Genomic DNA, 19,824 nt, shown 5'->3' with positions numbered 1-19,824 from the left:
CTATTTATGCGTACATGCTACCAAGATCTTAGTCATCAGATGTGTTGTATTAAAAATGTATTCAAGAGTGCAAGTTTTTCTACATCAAGGACAGGCTTCATATGTACATTTAAACGGCTCATTCAAAGGTTTAGAAAACACAACAATTCTTAGTTTCACTTGTTATTGACTCTATTTCTATTATAACTTCACTTATTGCTGTGTTTATTCTAATAATTTTAATAATTTTATCTAACAATTAGCATTTGTTCCTACCCTACGGGAGCGGCCATTACTGTTCTGCAAGCTGTGGCCTGCATTTTATGTCATTAACAAACGTCAAAATCCAGTGCTAGGACAGTGACTCACAGCATCAGACACTGACGAAAAAAGCTGTTATGCATGATATGCAGCTTGTGTTGGCGGCGGCAGGGGGAAACGCGATGGGACAAGAACAAAAGTTGAGGCGGCAAAACTCCAAGTAGGACGGACGGAAGGGAGGGGCGGTGGATGGGTCCAACAAACACCAATCTTCACCCAGGAGAGCAGTGTCCTGTAATATTATAAAGCCAAACCCTGCTCTTTTCTGCAAAACCCAACCATGTGCTTTTGTTGCCTAAACCCAACCACATGCCTTAGTTGTTGGAGGAAAAAAAACATCAATTTGCATTGACGCACATAACATGCAGAAATTGACAAAGCATCCAAGAACATCAACAACCAACACACCCAAGGCAAGGCAAGGCAATTTTATTTACATAGCACCATTCATACACAAGGCAATTCAATGTGCTTTACAAGAGAAATATATTAAAATAAAACATTAAAGGAACAATAGATCATTAAAAACAAAAGCTAAAAGCAAGACAATAAATAGTTAAAAACCGTGCAGAAAATGCATTTAAAAAGCAAACATAAAGCAAAAGCAACAGCAGACAAATATAAAAACAATAGCTACAGATTATCCTAACAATAAGTTACATATCTAGTTCACTGGTAAGCTGCAGTAAATAGTAATGTTTTAAGCTCTGATTTAAATGAGTTGACAGTTTCAGCCGACCTCAGATATTCTGGAAGTTTGTTCCACAGGCGGGGAGCATAGAAACTAAAGGCTGCTTCACCTTGTTTGGTTTTGATCCTGGGGACAGTGAGTAAACCTGTTCCAGATGATCTGAGGGGTCTGGGTGCTTCATAATGTACAAGTATATCAGAGATGTATTTAGGCCCAAGACCATTTAGTGCTTTATAGACAAGTAACAAGATTTTAAAGTCTATCCTTTGGCACACAGGAAGCCAGTGCAGTGACTTAAGCACTGGTGTAATGTGCTCCACTCTCTTGGTGTTGGTGAGGACTCTGGCAGCAGTGTTCTGGACTAGCTGCAGTTGTCTGATTGATTTTTTACTCAGGCCTGTGAAGACACCGTTACAATAGTCCAGCCTGCTGAAAATGAAAGCATGAACAAGTTTTTCTGTATCTTGGTTAGACAGAAATTCTTTTATTCTTGCTATGTTTTTAAGGTGGTAGTAGGCTGATTTAGTAATTGTCTAAATGATGTGTGACTATGTGACTACTGAAATTTAGGTCTGAGTCCAGAACTACACCAAGATTTCTGGCTTGATTCATAGGTTTTAGTGTCATGGCGTCAAGGTGAGCACTGACTATTGATCTTTGTTCTTTGGGGCCAAAAACAACTATCTCAGTTTTGTCTGTGTTTAGTTGTAGAAAATTCTGGCACATCCATGTATTGATTTCGTCAATGCACTTATTTAGCAGATGTAGGGGACTGTAGTCATCTGGTGACACTGTTATGTAAAGTTGTGTGTCATCTGCATAAGTATGGTAGGAGATGTTATGATATTCCATAATCTGAGCAAGAGGGAGCATATAGATGTTGAACAGAAGAGGCCCAAGAATGGACCCTTGAGGAACTCCACATGTAATTTTTGTTCACACAGATTCATAATTGCCAAGTGACACAAAGAAATCCCTGTCTTGTAAATAAGATTTAAACCAATTTAGCACAGTGCCAGAAAGTCCCACAAACTTTTCTAGTCTGTCGAGCAGTATCTTATGGTCAACTGTGTCGAATGCAGCACTGAGGTCCAGTAATACCAGAACCTAAATATTTGATGCATCACTGCTCAGATGAATGTCATTTAAAACTTTTACAAGTGCAGTCTCAGTGCTGTGATGTGCTCGAAATCCAGACTGAAAGGCATCAAAGGAATTGTTCTGCTCCAAGAAGGTGTTGAGTTGCTGAAAAACAACCTTTTCAATGATCTTTCCTAAAAATGGTAGGTTTGATATGGGCCTGTAGTTATTTATTACTGAGGCATCCAGATTAGGTTTTTTAAAGAGAGGTTTAATGACTGCGGTCTTCAGGGCCGTTGGAAAAAGGCCTAAATGAAGAGAACAGTTGACTATCTGTAGTATATCTGATGCTATGCAGTTAAAAACATCTTTAAAAAAGGTTGTAGGCAGAGTGTCAAGGCAGCAGGTAGTGGACCTAAGGTTTCTAACTATGTCTGTCAAAGTAGCATAATTTAATGGGTGAAAAAAGTGCCAAACTAACTGGAGTAGTCTTATGAGGCACAGGTTACCTTGCACATCAACATGGAATATCCATGACTATATGTCGATATGTTTGTATGAGTTTGGAGTGAGAATGTGTTGCCCTGATTGGATTTAAATTTCTGGAAAAAGGTTGGGGCAGCACCGAGTCCAGACTGATACAGAGAGCGAAACAGAATGTTGAGCTGACGTCATCAGGATGGTCTTACCAGGCTTTATCAGGACCTGCTGCATAATAATATTCAAGTTCATGAAACCTCTCGCAACCCCTTCTTATACCCACCAGAATACAAGAGAAGACTTAATTCTGGGGAGAAAAAAGAATAAAAACTCAACGACAATGTAGTAAAAAGTACAGCGTCTTTACTAAAGGATTTTGTGACATATTGCACAAATTATTATTATTTTTTTTTTAGTAGTTTGGCTTCTTCTAAAACTTATATGAATCTGCAATGTAAACAATGAAATAACTTGTACACCTTTCTGACAGTGGTGAATGGTTTGCTTGATTTGTCACTTAAAAAAAATACCCTGAGGAGTGTTCACAACTGAGTTCAAAATCCTTTCCCAAATTCGCCTGAATGTATAGGAAACATTCTGACAGCTTTTCGTACCTCTTAATAGTTGCATAGACGTTTTTTTTGGAAAAGCTGCGTTTGTTCCATTAGATCCAAGTGATTTTACTAATCCCTGCTGTTTGCACAAATGTGCCGTGCTTGAGGCGTGTGTGTGTGCTTTTGTAAATATACAGGTACAAATGGTATACAAACTATACATGACCTGCTTATCAAAACATTGCTCTGCAACACCTTTAGTGATCAACAGCTAGTGGTGTTGTAAAATAAACTTTACCTTCACATATTTTATTGTTGGCAAGCCAACAAAATAGTTTTAAATACACACCAGTCCAGTGTCTGTAATGCAGTTCATAAACCTTTGCAACTTTTCCACAGTGGTGTTCCAATTGCTCACAACAGTACAATAGAAATCTATAAATAAATTAACCCGTCCATTCCTTGGCACCCAATCCCTTCAACCCAGGTGATTTTATCAGTACATCAGGAATAGTCTTTGTCCTAACACAGTGGTTCAGGCTTCTTCAAATCTGTCCAGTATTTCAATAGCTCTTGTGAAGACCCAAGAATGTAGGTGATGACCTTGGAGAATTCGCAGCGATTATATCTTGTGTTATAGGCCTTGAACTGGGAGGGATTTGGTGGTGATGTGGGTGCAAGACCTAGCTGTTTCATGCACATTCCAATGTAAGCGTCCTCTATGTTAAATGGTTTCACTGATTTTGAGGCCTCCACAAATTTTTCAGGAAGATCGTTGGAGAAGATGTATCCCATGCCCAGAGTGTAGGTTGGATATTGAGGTTCTGGGTACATCTCCTCGGGGACGTACCACTTAGAGTTTTTTGAACGGACAACTGGCCTGTTCCACATAAGCATCCCAGTCAGGTAGTTCAGCTTGGGGATGCCTGGCTTCTGCAGCATCATTACCAAATTGTCAATATTAAGGAACATATCAGAGTCAATCTTCATGGCGTATGCTGCTGTAGGGCAGCGTGTGGCCAGCCAGTCCATGATCACCATGGTTTTGGTGGTCAGATTGAGGTAAGTGTCCATAAAGTTGCTCTGGATCAAGTCGTGGTGCTGTAGATTCTCCTGTTTGAGCTTCTCCTGCACCTGCTCCACATCAGCTCCTCCTGAGAGGCCCAGCATGAACAGAGTAAGCACCGCCTCGCCCTGCACCAGGCTCTCTTTGCCCCATGTCTGCCGGATGGCGTCCCGTGCTGCCACGTTTTTGGGTGCCACTGGAACCATCAAGACCAGGAAAGGGGTCTTGGTCTTGCACACATCTGGGTTATCCATATTAAAGTGGTAGTTGCGTGGGTAGGCGTGATGGAACTGAGTACCTGTTGGAGGCACAGTAGGTAGTACAGTAGTGCTTGCTGTGGTTTCATAGATTTCAGTTGGTTTAATTCTGTGTTTTGGATGGACACGATAAGCAGGAGGTAGATTGACTTGATTGGTTCGATTGAGAAACCTCTGGTAGTGCATATGGAGTGGAAAGTTCTCCCACCATGATCGAGAGCTGCTGGACTGAGAGTAGCACAAGACAAAGACCAGGCAAAACAGCAGCAGGAACCGGAACCAGGAGTGAAAGAAAGGCATCTTCTGATGACACACGCTCTCACAAAGTTGCCTAAAAAGACAAGACAGGCAAAGTTAAAAAAGGTGGAACTTAAGACTTTACACATGGAACGTCCAGGGACAACTGCAGTCATGCAAACTCAAACATGGTTCTACTCATAGTACAATTAAGGGTCCCTGTCAGTACATGGGAGGGCTGGGAGGTGATCTTAACCATATTATTGCCAACATCTGGTGAAAGTGAAACTAAGAAGACACTGCTGGATCTGAGGTGAATTTCTGTTGACTATCTAACTTAAAAATAACTTCATCATCGATAGGCAACTGAAAATGGCATGATGGCAGTGTTTTGGTCTTGGCCAGAGTTTGGAATAAAAGATTGGAGCATGCACATTCAGCGCACCTGATTTGGTCTGCAGACCCTTCCAGACATGGTTGGATGACAACATTTACATCACGTAGACCAAAACAGAGCCTGGTGGACACCCATAAACTATGAATTGGCTCTTATTGGCCATGCAGCAGCCCTGTCTCCTAGAAATTGTGTTTAATATGAAACAGCAAATACATTTTTAAGGGACACATAATGCTCAGCAAAATGTTCATTGACAAAGTATTTCATTTGTTTTCCTTCAAAATAGGCAATCTTGTAATATCCACTCATGGTGACTAAAGTGGGATTTACTTCTGCAATGAACCAATACCATACCTATGGTTATAAGCTCTGTGTAGGCACATACCCTACACTGTAGTCTGATGTGCACCTCCCTAGAATTGCAACCACACATCTCAGCAACCCAGACTTACTGTATATTTTTGTGAACTGAAAACCAGTTCCCTCTGTAGAAACAAAGCTTTTATTATTTCACAGAAAACAAACAATGACCTGTGACGATAATAAAGCCCCCACAAAATAGCATTTTAAGTCTTGTGTGTGATTTATCCAGGTTTCATATGAGTAGAGGAAAGTCTGCTAGCTGCTAGGCGAATATAAGCAACATGAAATGTCATAGGATTACTAAAATAAGGTTAGCATGTTGTAGGCCCAATATGTGGGAAAATGTGTCTTGTATAAGACAATTGTTTGTCGGTGAACCTTGTGAGTTATAATGGAGTCAAATTTTATAACGTTATTTTTTTAAAATGTTGTTTTCCCTAGCTTTATATCAGTAGAGGAAAACATCACTAGCCACTATGGCTAATTTATGCAAGGCAAAATATCATAGGCTAATGCTTGTGACGTTAGCTGGTTGAATTTGGTGGGAAAACATGTCTAGAAAAAGACAACTGTTTTGTGTATGAGAGGTGAATTTTGTACTTCTCTTTAATATAGAGGGCTGTCATCAAATGTCAGCATGCGTCTGCTCATGGACAAACGGCTACTGTTTGTGACACCATGACATGTAGGCCTAAACATTAATGGCGTCCTCCTCAGCTGAGCTGTAACATTAGCTAGCTCAAAGGTGCTAGATGAGGTAGCAGCAGATGCAAACTTCCTTCTTTGCCATAATTTGGTTGGTAGGTTTAGTACGGTAGAAAGTAAATCATTCCTATATGAAACTACACACAAAAAGGTCTGTGGATTATCTAGAATAATTAGGCCTGTGTCTTTTTGGAAAGACACATTGCAGGTGATTTTTTCAAATGTATTTTTTTGGCACTTTATACACCACAAGCCCGGTGCCCTCTAGTTCCATTATGATCAAGAGAAGGCAGACATCTCTATGGCCGATAGCTCCAACTCAACAACAATCTAGATTGAGGAACAACTAACAGTATCATTTTTGTAGCAGTTACATAAACAGTTCCAAGCAATTTTCTCCAAACATAAATTCCCACATTTAACACTATAAGGAACCTGGTGTCCCTTCCTTTTAATCTCTCTGTGAGTCACAGTAACCTGCAGCAGAACAGTTAGATGGGTTGACTTTGAACTTTTAACCCTGACACTGATCAGCCAATGAGAGCTAAGAGACACCATGACCTAGGCCTATAGTTGCATGACAGCCTCCCTCATTATCATAAAAGAGAAAGTAGGACAGTAACAAATCAATGCTGAAATAAATTAATGCCAAAACATAGAAAGAAAATATAGATAAATATAATATTACAATAGGTGTGAAGTGTTCACCTGAAACAGGACTAGGCAGAGAACACAAATCCACTGAATAAGGGCGCTGACACATCAAGCCGATTGTTGGTCATTGTTCAGTGACAGGCCAGCGTCTGTAGCCCTAGTTTTGGTGTTGGGTTCCACACCGTTGGCAGCAGTCAGCCCTTGTCAGCCCATGTTAGCTGATTCAGCATATTAAATCAATGTTGGAGCTGACAAAGCCCGACAGTGAATGAAATCACTCTGATTCACAGTTCATCTCAGTGCATGGGAAGAGAAACAGAAGTGAGGAAAGCAAATGAACAGCTAAAGTTAAAAACAAAGTTGATATATTGGGTACGATAACATTTTTATCCACTGAAGTCTTTAGCAGAAACCGTTTGTAATTGAGTTATTTTTCACCAGCTCACGGTAAATATCCTTTGTTCTTTTAACATCTTTAAGTGGTGTCTTGAATCCATCCTGTCGGTCTTTCTGCTTCTTTTTTTAAATGACAAATACTGTCTGCTGCCTCCTGATGCTACGGAGACATTTCCTCTCACATAGGAGCAGAACGTACATGCTAGTTGGCTGTTAGCTGAAGTCTTTGCGGTGTGTTTAGGTGCAACTTTTTAGCCACAACACAGGCAAAATGAGGCAATGCAACAGTTGGCCTTTGCCTCTTCTATGTCTTTGATGTCAGTTTGTTGTGTCTGGGCCTTCAGAGAGGACAGAGGAGACTCTATCTGTTGAGGAGACTCAGGTGTTTTGGAAGGCAGGCACACTCCTAGGACCATTTTTGACTCTGTGGTGACATCAGCAATCCTTTACAGAGTGGTCTGCTGGGGCAGTAGCATTTGAACAGCTGACAGGAAGAGAGTTAACAGGATGGGATGCCCCCTCTATTCAGCAGTGACAGGCTGCTCCACCTGCAGGCTGTGTGTGAAGGGGAGATACCACAGGTGCTTCCTTCATCCTGCTGTCAGACTTTTCAACCAACACTGTTCCCAGCAGACCACACATACCAGAACTGACAATCAACACTCAGGTGCAACATCAGTATCTTGTAACGGACTGGGTGACTTGATGTTAACTGTGGATTCTGTCACTGTTAAGAATTTGTTATGCTCACCAACAGTAAAAAGGTCTGTTATGACAGTGACTGAGTTTTCCGTTCACTTCCAGCAAAGTTGTGTGGGGAAATTCAATTTTTTCTCTCAAACAGGACCTATACATGCACTAAGTGAAGAGATGTCAGAGTGAGCGGTTGGAGGGAGGGGGAATCGGTGCCTTGCTCAAGGAAGTGAACTGGCACCTCTCCAGCTACCAGTCCATGCTCCATATTTGATCAGGATGGAGACCTGAACAGGTAACCCTCTGGTTCCCAACCCATGTCCCTATAGACTGAGCTACTGCCACCCTGAAGCCCATCAGTAGTTTGCACCTGTGTGTAAGCCGAGGAGCAGGAGTTCTTAAAGTAGCGGATAAACCAGAGAACAAATTGTAAAGCATACAGGTTTGTTGTTTTGGTGTTGGCTGTGGCATGTTTTAAAGTAAAGGAATAAAAAGCCTGCAAAATGAGTTCATTCCTCATAGCCTCTCTGTTTAGGGACGCTGCAGTAGCCTATATTTAACAGTGCAATATTTGTACTGCTTGCGTGCAATAACATGAATTCAGTCAGTTTATCTGTAATATTGTTTCATAGCTAAGTTGTTTAATACTAATTTTTTTTTTTGGGGGGGGGGGGCGCAGGGGAAGCTTGCCCAAGGCCGCAAATATGCTACCTGCAGCACTGAGTGACACGTCCTGAGGCACTCTGAGAGAACCACGTACCGGAGGTGGGGTGTGTGGCTGGGTGTGTATAGCTCATCTATCAGCCTGATGATCGCTTACTATCCTCAGCTCAAAGGCGAACAGTTAGCCTGCCCGGTGTGCGCCTCTGTGCGCGTAAATACGCATGAACCGTGTTGGATAGATCATTTTCTTAGTTGTTATGAGCGAAAAAATAGTTTCAAAGTTGCTGCTAATGCTTCAAAAATAGTTTGTATGTCTCACGTCATCTGTCCTTTAATTCTACGCGGAATTTAAAATATTCGTTGCTTTGGTCAGTTTACTCGATCCGCTGATATACAGCCGCAAAGGTGCGCATTTAAGTTCATCACCATCAAGTGTATTATGCCAATAGGTAGCTGTGGGATAATGATAACAATATCTAACAGTATGTCGGAGTCCATGTGCAAGAAAAAACATCAATAATCTGCGCGTCACGTTCATTTAAAGCCAAAGATGTGGAGTGCACTCACACGCAGATAGTCAGACTCTAAATGTCTGGTTTAATTCAATTAATCAAATGATTTAAAGTCCTTACCTTTTCAGCCAGCTCCCACCTGAGCCAGACTCTTGCTCCCCCATGACTGCCGCCACTCTGCCTCCCTTATTCCCTTAACTCTTCCCTATCTTGTGTACTTGGCTTCAGCCATGAATGTGCTCATTCAGGTGTGACAGGCTGATACTGACAAACCATAACTTCCACGCATTATTAACTCCGCTACAGCCTGCGGGAATCAGTTATAACACAGCGATGGTTTTTGTCTTGAGAATGAGTCAGAGGGGCAGGGAGGAGAGAAACGGGCGTGGGGATGGGAAGGAGGGAGGGAGATGGTGTCACAGCCTCGCACCTCCTGTGGCTTCATATACTTTGTCTTATGGAGGGTGGCTTTTCAAGTGTTCACCTGGTTTTACGCGCAAAGACACACACACACGCAGACACAGAGAAACTATGATAGTGACAGAGGGTCAGAAAAAAAGAAAATCCTGGTTTGTAATTTTCCCCCAGATTGAAACCAGCTCATCCTTCCATTACTACATCTGAACTGTTATGTGAAAATTTATTGCATGGTCTTTCTGGTATTTTCTGTGAGTGTGGGTGGTCACACAACAGTACTACAGACTCATTTTGCCTGTAAGTTAAGCTCTCTGTCGCCCTGTGCATTGACTTGAACGTCTGATGTTGCAAAATCTTTATGGCAGGCCATTTATTTATTTATTGCCAATGGAATTTGACCATACGGCACTGATGTATAGATGTATGCCTTTATTAGTTCAGTACAATAAAAATAATGTGTATGTGTAGCTGCACTACTGATGTGTGTGCTCTCACCTGTTAGATCAATAATGTTATCTGAGGCCTTTTGTCTTACAGTTATTGCAACATACAGAATGTAAATGATTAAAGTATAAGTAATGGGCTCACATCCTGGTTCATACTGAGAACAAGCAGGCGCCCTGAAGCTACACTGAATGTCTTATTGTGAGAGAAGGAAAAGTCAAATTTATATTTGCATGCACACTTAGTGTTACACGCCACCACCACCACCACCACCAACCAACCACCCACTCAAACCTCACATTTTCTTTTATCAATCATTAATGATATTAGAGGAAGCAGATAACAAAAAGGATCCATGCTGCGTTTTACAGAAGTCAGCATGACAGCATCAGCATATTCTTGCGTGTTTATTTTCAGTATATAAATCATGTTTCCCCCACTGTGGATGACCCCTTTCCTCTCAGTGATACAAGATGGTTGATACCACTCTCATGTCTGTATGGTGAATATAAAGTCGGTTAACTTTGCTTAGCATAAAGGAAACAGGAAAAAACAGCTAGCCTAGCTCTGTACAAAGGTAACAATCCCCCCCCCCCGTCCTGCACCTCTACAGCTCAGTCTGTCAACACAGACTACTTTAATATGTAAAGTAACTTGTACAAATTTGCCTCCCTGACTTAAACACCTCATACAGGGAAATATTTCTACAGGTGACAGGTGCCTACATATTCCTGTTTGTCTCGTTTGTCAGTTGTTCGTCTAGATTTCTACCTGCTCATAGAAATGACTGTGTACATATTCCTCAGTCTGTAAGATGATACAGCAGCAGCTCTTGTGAGTCTGTGTGCTATTATTACATCATACAGTTGTCCCCCTTATAACACTTACATGTGAGAATGGTCTGTAGCTGTCTTTTTAGTCCTCCTTTTTGTTAGAGACCTACAATGCACTGGAAAACTATCTGGTACTCTGTTTACTTATTTAAATAGTAACTGTAGCCTTGGTCTTAACTATCTGTCTTGTTCCCTCCAACAGTGATAAATATATAAGTACAAGATAAAGAAGATCGGGCAATTATATGCACTAGACACATAGATAGATAGATAGATAGATAGATAGATAGATAGGTCAGTCGGTTGGTCGGTCGGTCGATGGGTAGATAGATAGATAGATAGGTAGGTAGGTAGGTAGGTAGGTCGGTCGGTCGGTCGGTCGGTCGGTCAGTCGGTCGATGGGTAGATAGATAGATAGATAGATAGATAGATAGATAGGTCAGTCGGTCGGTCGGTCGGTCGATGGGTAGATAGATAGATAGATAGATAGGTAGGTAGGTAGGTAGGTAGGTAGGTCGGTTGGTCGGTCGGTCGGTCGGTCGGTCAGTCGGTTGGTCAGTCGGTCGATGGGTAGATAGATAGATAGATAGATAGGTCAGTCGGTCGGTCGGTCGGTCGATGGGTAGATAGATAGATAGATGATAGATAGATAGATAGATAGATAGATAGATCGGTCAATAGGTAGATTGGTTGATGGGTCAATGGGTCGATAGATAGATAGATAGATAGATAGATAGATAGATAGATAGATAGATAGATAGATAGATAGATAGATAGGTAGGTCAGTAGGTAGGTCGGTCGGTTGGTCAGTTGGTCGATAGGTAGATAGATAGATAGATAGATAGATAGACTGCAGGCTAGTCTAGTACCTGAACTCTTTTACTACGAAGCCACACTGTTGTAACACGTGCAGATTGTTGCTTGGCATTGTTTTGCTGGAACAATCAGGGACAGCCCTGAAAAAGACAGCACCTGGATGGCAGCATATGTTGCTCCAAAACCTGTATGCGCCTTTCAGTATTTATGGTGCCTTCACAAATGAGCAAGTTACCCATGATGCTATGGACCTAACACTCCCCATACAGTCACAGATGATGGGTTTGAACTTTGAGTTAGTGACAATCTGGATGGTCCTTTTCCTCTTCAGCCTGAAGAACACGATGTCCAAGATTTCCAAAAATAATTTTAAATGTGGACTCATGAGACCACGGCACACTTTTCCACTTTGTGTCAGTCCATCTCAGATGAACTCAGGCTCAGAGAAATCAGTGGCATGTAGATGCAGTGACAAATTGTAACAACTTTCTCAGTCTTTTGTTGCGTTTTATTTTTTCATGTAGTTATATATTGGAGAGCTCCACAATTTTGCATGTCAATGTTCAATCAGCTAGAAAGAACAAAGATCAGCAAACTCAGGTGGTGAGCCACAGCAACGTGGAGTTTTCTTAAGCGCCCAGGTCCCCCTTTCATTTGTATCTCATGTATGCATATGAGAACGCACATGCACACATACATGCAAGTGGGCAACCCGATACACAGCTAGCATACATCAATGTGATGGACATTGAAAAACTGGCTTTTCAAATATGAAGAAAGACATGCATTCAACACATTTGATAGACCTCAGAGATACACACAGGGAAGGAACAGTGAAACTCTACAGGTGGACTGTATATTTTATGAGCTCAAAATATGTTTTGCACTTGAAACCCCACTTTGCAAGTGACAGGAGTAAAAGGATATCACAGTGACTTTAAAATGGTAAAGCACTTGAATATGTGCTTAATTTATGTTTACTTTGGGGAAAGGCCAACAATTACCCAACAAAAGACGCACTCTCATGACTTCATCTATCCACATTTGGACAGCTCTTCAAACATCACACATATAATTACAGCAGGCAGATAGCTAAATCATCCGCCCCATTAATTAGATAAATATAGGTCCTGTGATAAGAAGCTCTGATTTTGTGTGAGTGTGTGGTTTCAGAATTATAACATCATACTGGCAGTGATTGTTGTTTTTGGCATAGAGTAAGTAGTAAGCTGTATCTTTAATGTGCTGTATTCATGTCCATTTACACAGATAAAGATGCTGTATAGGGTATATTAGAACAAATTTTCTAATGCCTTTAAAGAAACACAATGCAGAATGTGTTGGTTACTGTTTGTAATCAGTATTGCCAGCCAAATTGAAGGTCAGCCCAGATTCACTCTTTTTTGAACAAGCCTTATCTGCTTGGCATTTTGCCTCCCTATATTTGTGTTTTTTTTGGAGCTGTGTCTGGGATTTTCATAGCTTCCGCTTGGATGCCTGCTGCTTATGGTGTGGCACCTGGTTGCTAACTTTTATAAAGTCCCAGCCTCACCTATGCAGTGTTATTGGCTGGGGGCTAAGGACCTGGGCATGTCCCACTGGTAGGAGGCCCTGGTGCAGACCCAGAACACGCTGGAGGGATTACATATTTTGTCTGGGTTGGGAACACCTCAGGGTCCCCCAAGAGGATGGATGGATGGATGGATGGATGGATGGTCAACTCTAACCTACTGAGAATTTATTTTGGTTGTATTTTTATTTTTGCTTGTTTTTACCACCTTTGCAATTAAATCTGAGTGGATTTAACTTTTACACACAATTATTTAGACACACAGACACAACACAGGACAGGCATCTAAACACAACACGCAGAGAGATTTTTTTTTTTAATTTGTGTTTATTGACATTGAGTCATTGTCACAGTCATCAACACTGGTGACATCCTTGGAAAGTGTTGCAGTGGCCCTGATGTACAAATCACATCTGTTGTCATATTATTAAACTTCAGTTTTCTAAAATGCAATGAAAAGTACATTTATACACTTTACATTTGTGTAAATATTTTTCATATATTGTGTGGTATATTTCGGATGAAACACAAGGCACTTGGACACCGTTGAAATACTGATTAGGATCAATCAATGTGCAAACAAGGATACGAGATAAATTGACACAGATACTGGCCACACGTGGCCATTGTCAAACATTTCCCCTTCAAAAATATTCGAGGCAGCTCTTTAAACCACTGTTTGGTTTATTCCTGTGTACCTTTTTAGTAAAGCAAATGTGTACTAACTATTGTGTAATACACACCTTTGTCTACTTTATTCCCGCTTGAATATTTACCTCAGTTGGTCTTGTCGTAAAGGCAGGGCAGATCCGGTCTAGATCGTTGTCTTGGAATGATTATTAGAGCAAAGAATGAGCTAAAATAAACTGCAAGCGAAGGAGTTTAACTCAAACCTACATTCAGTTGCGTCAACACAGTTTATGTCTTTCTTCTTGCGACTTGGAAAATCACATGGTCGAACAGATAGCTTTGTGTAGATTATTGTCTTTCGTCACACACTGTAGTGTCGTAAACGTCAAGGTCTCCGGGGGTTGAAACAAACCACAGAGCAGCTGACAGACAAACTCAGGTCACTTTACAATCAGTGGGATTACTGCGTCATAAATTATGATGCAATTTGAGTTTTACTCAAGGGGGCTAATTATTAGAGGTGTACATTGTTCGGATCGTTATATCAATTCGATGATCAACGATCCAATATTATCGATGAAAAGTGAAACCATTGATGCATATCATCACTTTAAAGAGGTATTCCTATGGAGCACCTGTCACCATTTCTGGCCAAGCACACCTCCTTCGTCTCGTCTCGATATATTGTCTAATATCGATCGCAGCCCCCTGAACTGAATCAAATCGAAATCATGTCATGGCAGACTTTGTGATATCAGCAAATATTGTATCATTGTCCACAGAATCAATATAATATCGTATCATGAACCCTATTAATTATTTTGTTTGTGTGGGCTTGAAAATGAAGCAAGTTGCACATGACAAGTAATTACCACCAGATACTATCAAATCCACAGAAACCTTCTTTAAATGACATGACTGAGTATGACACCCAATCACCTTGAGTTAATTTTGTAACCAGACTACCATGTAAAGTCTGTAACATCTTCTCAAGCATAAATATTTTGTAAACAGTTGTATTAAAAATTATCACAAAAACATGTTTTTAACATCAGCTGTAATTTTATGGGATTTAGTGTCGATTTTTTTAACTGATCGATATCTTATTTTGAAATGTAACCCCTTAATTGCACAAACTCTTCATTTTGCCAGAAGGAAAAAATACAATGGCTGTAACAATGTTGAAGTCTACAATGCGTAATCATTAATGTTCTTCTTGTTGCTCCCCGCAATCCTGCTTCTGCCCATATTTATTTATGAGTAAAAATGGGTCTATGGCAGCAGTCAGTGGGGGTTGTCGAACGTAAAAACTACAAAATGGTTAGTGCATCTGCTCTTTCATGACCTGGATCAGTAAATATAATACAGGTGACTGTCCACTGTAACATGTTTTTTGACCATGAAGTCAAAGTGTAGACGAATGGAAGGCGATGGGTGAATCCATAGACTGTATATAAAGATGGACGATATGACAGCTCCCAAAAAGTGAAGCCAGAACATCTCGATCGCCCCCTGGTGGCCAGCTGCTGTACAGTAGAAGTCATAAACCCTGCCCCCTCCATGTTAGAGGATGGGACATGGGCCAAACTAAAAGATCAAAGTGAACATCAAATATATTTTTCCCAAAGATGGTTTCTGTCAATTTAAGTAGTTCTTATCGCTTTTCTGATAAGTTTGGTTTTAATCTGTTATTTGAAAGCTGTGTGTGCCAATTGGTGTGCTAACAATCAATGGTGCTGCTTGCCATTGGTCGATACCATGGAGACGGCTAGTGTGTTGGCTGTAGCACCAAATGACGTCATCAGAGCAAGATGGCAGTGGCCATGTTCAGGATATTTTGACATCATTTTTGTACAGTCTGGAGGAAGTGGAGGCATGTTGTCCATCTTTTTATACAGTCACTGGGTGAATCAATGAATATTAAAGGGTCAGTTCACCTGATTCAAACATATTTCTCACTTATGTGATATCAAGCCATGCAGACAGATGTGGTTTAGAGATATCCACCTCAAAAACATCTGCTATATACAGTCAGGAGTTTGATATGTAAGGCTCATAGCATTGCAACAAGACAAGCTAATGTTAAGCAAATAAGATGTTAGCCATTTTAATTTTAATCTTAATTTGGAATGTTGGCACGCTTACATGTTGTTATAAGCAATAAACGCAAAGAATTTTGATGTGGATGTCGTATTTTTGCAGGTAAGTGGCCAAAGAATTGGACAAATTGCCCTGTCTCCTAGAAACTAATTTAAAATGACAAATACATTTTGAGGGAAATTTAATGCCAAGCAGATTACGTTTTCTGATAACATCATGGGAAAATGTTGCTAAAATGTGTCTACCATGTTGCAAAAATACTGATACTGAAGGTATCAGCAACCAAAGTGCATTTGTTACCTAAACGTAAGACAGGAACCCAGATTCAAACCCAAAGTAACTCAAACATCTCCCTCTGAAGTCTACTTGATACATGAATGTAGTGTATTGTTACCTGAGAGAAACTTTAGGCAGCAATCATGTTGCCACTATGTAATTAAGAAAGCAGTTTAGTTACATAGAAACGTAGTTTCTAGGAGACAGGGTTCCAAATTAAAATGTTGACCTGATGATGGCATTAGACGAAAGGTCAAAGGATCACACCGGCTGGTAGGATTCATCTTCTGGGAACCATAAATGTCTGTATAAAATGACCTATTTCCAATGCTATCCTTTGCCTGGCTATAAATTACATTTGAAAAATCTTATTGCAAAGTCGTGCAAATAAAGAAAGTGTTCACAGTGACGCCTGTGGATAAGAACTTTGTAAAAAGAAAAGTTAGTGTTAAATCTTTCAAATGTCCTTTTTAATGCTGTTTTTACTAAAATCTAAGAAAAATATCTTAAAATGTCAGTAGATGTAGATAGATCTGCACGGCCAGATATCACTAAGGGTACTTTTTTAAAATACTTTCTGTCATTTGGACGAACTGACCTTTTAAAGTGTAAAACTTTTGCAATCCAACACACAACCCAACAAGTTCTTGTGCAGGCTTTGTAGACTCAACACAGACTTGTGTCCTTCAGTCTATCAGTCTGTCTTTAGTTGTTTCTGGGCTGGAATGACTGAAGTGCTTTTTATGGCTCTGCAGGTGTCAGCGACCCTTGATCCCTCACATGCACACACACGCACATGCACACACACACACACACACACACACACACACACACACACTCATCATACACATGCACGTATGCCTGTGAATGGACACACACAGACATACATGTGTGTAACCATGGACACAGAAAAACACACTCCCTGGTTCTATGCATTGCTGAGTGCATACCTTAGCTGACAACAGCTGGTTTGAGGAGGAGTGCCCTCGGGGGAACAACCACCCAGGACAAAGGGTCACTTCGTCTGTGCCCCACTCCTGCAGACAGGTTCAGCACCTCCCCCTCCTCTCCATCCTCCTCCTCCTCTTCGCCTTCTGTCTCCTTCCCTGCCATCCGTCCCAGACCTCCAAGTGCTCCCAGCCCCAACACTGATGCAGCTGAAAGTCCAAAGTGTAGCAGAGGAGAGTCTGAGAGGCTGAGCGGCCCCATGCCGCTCCCTCCACCCATGGAGAAGAGTGGTGCCCTGTGGTGGCCCAGGGCTCTGGCGTGGCAGAAAGCAGAGAGAGGCAAAGAGGTCCCCAGGCCTCCAAGAAGAGCTGCAGCAGCCCCAGGGATGAGGATGTGGGCCCCGCCTACGGAGGGCTGCTCAGCTGCACTCTGGTGCCCGGCGAGGCCTAGCCCCGCCCCCAGCCTGCTCGGAGCACCTTGCTCCTGGGCAACAAAGTGCCCATGGGCTTTGATGTGCTTGCGTAACGAGCTGGGATCTGTGTAGCGCTTCAGGCAGCCTGCCATCTTGCAGTAGTATGGCTTGTCAACGTAGTGGGTGCGGGTGTGTTTGAAGCGGTCGCTAGAGTTGGAGTAACGTTTGCTGCAGCCTTCATAGGGGCAGATGTAGGGTTTTTCTCCTAGAGGGGGGAAAAGGGAGGACAACAGAATTGGAAGTCAGACAGGGAAGAAGATAAATAAAAATAAATAATCTGATGACAGTATAAATGCAAACAAAGCCAGAGAGGACTTGTTTAAATAGGTTTTAGTCCTGGAAAGGAATATTCAGTTTTGAAATTCTGCACTACTACGTGTTATGTGTGTAAATTTATGATGTTCTGTTACTTCAAATGAATTCTATTGACACTGTGGCCAACACCTGTAGCTCTGCAGCAAGACCTTTTATTTTCATCTGAATAAAATGGCTCTTGCTGACTTGTCGTCTTTCATTTTTCAGTGTAAACCTTTAAAATGGAGTTAGAAGATGTATCCTGTTGGTTTAAATAAAGCATTTGGGGTTCAATATCTTGCCCGGGGATACTTCCGACATGTGGACTGGAAGAGCCAGGGATCAAATTGCTGATCTTACAATAAGTGTACAACCTGCTCTACCCCTGCGTCACAGACGACTCCCTCTATCATGGCTGGAAGATGGTCTCTAATTATTTATTTAGTTATGTACAAATAGAAGAGAATACCGCTAAAGCAGGGGCAAAATGAGTTGCTTTATTTAATAGATTTTTAGCTATGAAAAAAATGGGAAATTTCCATAGCGACTGGGCTTTCAAATAGCCTATGTATCATCGTCTGCGTGCCTCACGACAGTTCCTGTCACACGCAGACAGGAATAACAGGTAATGGAAGAAGGATTTAACACATTGTTAACAACAAGGAACTAACAAAGGAAGCTACAGAGCCAAACCTACTCTGATATGTGAGACAGGTCATCATGATTGCATTTCACAAGGCTTCCTTTCAATAGAGAGATAGCCCGCAGAGTGAAGTGTGTATTTGCACAAGTTATATGTATACATGGGTGTAGTGGACTCGCTTATCACCAGGAGCTCTGAATTCCATCAAGGCTCGTACATCCTGCTAAATGGTTCCTGCTAAAGTACAGACGCACATATACTACGTATGAAGAGGTGACTGAGGTGACGTGTTCAAGGATTATCTCCTGTTAACATACATTTTTGTAGGCAGCAGATGGCCACTGGTAGACAAACACTCAAACACCATGAAACAAGTGAAGGCGCAATGTTTGCTAAGATGTCAATGATTGCTCAGTTTGGAGGAACCTGATGACGTAAAAAGCTCTGATGTCTCTGCTGTTTTAACACCATGTTTTTAGATTCACATTGTAAAGTCAGCAGCTTAATTCCAGCAGTATCACTCAACACCAGCTGGTATGCAACTGGAGACTGGTTGACAATGTGTTGAAAGTAACAACTTTCAGGTTTTTTATTTATGACAATGGGTGTTTAGTTTGTTATCTGTGTCATTTACAGTTCCCTCCAGGATTTAGTGACGTTGTGATCGTGACAGTTAACACAAATTCAGCCAATCCCTGTGAATTCTGTGCGTGCTTGCAATTTTGTCCAATCACCACAACTTTGCTGCAAATTTGACTATTTAAAACAGGTGAAATCTCATTTCATTGTAGACGTGGTTGCAGTGTATTGATTTGCTTAGTCCCTTTATTAGAGCCATTTCTAGCAAGTCCTAGTTTCCTATTATTTTTTCAATCACCTGACCTGGCATCTCTGGAACCTTTCATTAAAGGCAGGTGTGTTGAAGTGAGTGCGGAGCATGGACGATGCCACAGGGTTACAGTCTTTAAAAGCTGTTTATTTGGCTACTCTTAGTTTTATCATTTGATGAAGTCGTTTAATACCCCATTGATTTGAACTTAGCAGCACTTTCAGTACTGAAACAGAAAATGTACCCATATTCTCTTAACATTCCCCTGGGTGCTCTCAGTGTCATCTAAAACATCTTTCCCTATTCATCGTTTATGGAGCAGTTCCAGACTTGACACCCTCTGACATCACAAGTTTGAGTTTTAGCATCCTAGCTTTTGGATTTGAGAGAGTTGTTCATGTTTACTAATATTTTTGGACTATCTTAGACCATAGGAATAAAATGTATGACCTCTGAAAATGGGCACAGTTCCCCTTTAAGATGACCTAATCACTTAAAATCAGT

The 19,824-nt window shown here is 41.2% G+C and overlaps 2 protein-coding genes across 3 annotated transcripts in view; both read right to left on the bottom strand.

Annotated features, from left to right (window-relative positions):
- Nucleotides 1-713: 713 nt before the first annotated feature.
- LOC117254846 (beta-1,3-galactosyltransferase 1-like) lies at nucleotides 714-9,373 on the bottom strand. Its single transcript, XM_033623280.2, has 2 exons — nucleotides 9,169-9,373; nucleotides 714-4,759 (listed from the first exon to the last, which is right to left on the bottom strand). Exons 1-2 carry the CDS (start codon nucleotides 9,210-9,212, stop codon nucleotides 3,628-3,630), a joined length of 1,176 nt encoding a protein of 391 aa, XP_033479171.1. The 5' UTR covers nucleotides 9,213-9,373; the 3' UTR covers nucleotides 714-3,627.
- Nucleotides 9,374-13,310: 3,937 nt separating this feature from the next.
- The window catches only part of LOC117255599 (zinc finger protein GLIS2-like), a 45,469-nt gene continuing 38,955 nt past the window's right edge, over nucleotides 13,311-19,824 (bottom strand). For both annotated transcript variants that reach the window (XM_078166379.1, XM_033624683.2), the window contains one exon: nucleotides 13,311-17,759. In XM_078166379.1, the coding sequence (XP_078022505.1) occupies nucleotides 17,086-17,759 (674 nt within the window). In that variant the 3' untranslated portion in view covers nucleotides 13,311-17,085. The remainder of the gene's footprint in view (nucleotides 17,760-19,824) is intronic.

Source organism: Epinephelus lanceolatus, chromosome 3, assembly GCF_041903045.1.
Source record: "Epinephelus lanceolatus isolate andai-2023 chromosome 3, ASM4190304v1, whole genome shotgun sequence".
Lineage (NCBI taxonomy): Eukaryota > Metazoa > Chordata > Actinopteri > Perciformes > Serranidae > Epinephelus > Epinephelus lanceolatus.
This window is presented reverse-complemented; position numbering and strand designations above follow the sequence as displayed.

Bases quoted from the DNA above. Each gene is read 5' to 3' on its own strand.
- LOC117254846 (XM_033623280.2), bottom strand. From the start codon at position 9,212: ATGGGGGAGCAAGAGTCTGGCTCAGGTGGGAGCTGGCTGAAAAG. The intron at 4,760-9,168 runs GTAAGGACTTTA...TTGTCTTTTTAG, and splicing joins GGTGGGAGCTGGCTGAAAAG to GCAACTTTGTGAGAGCGTGT.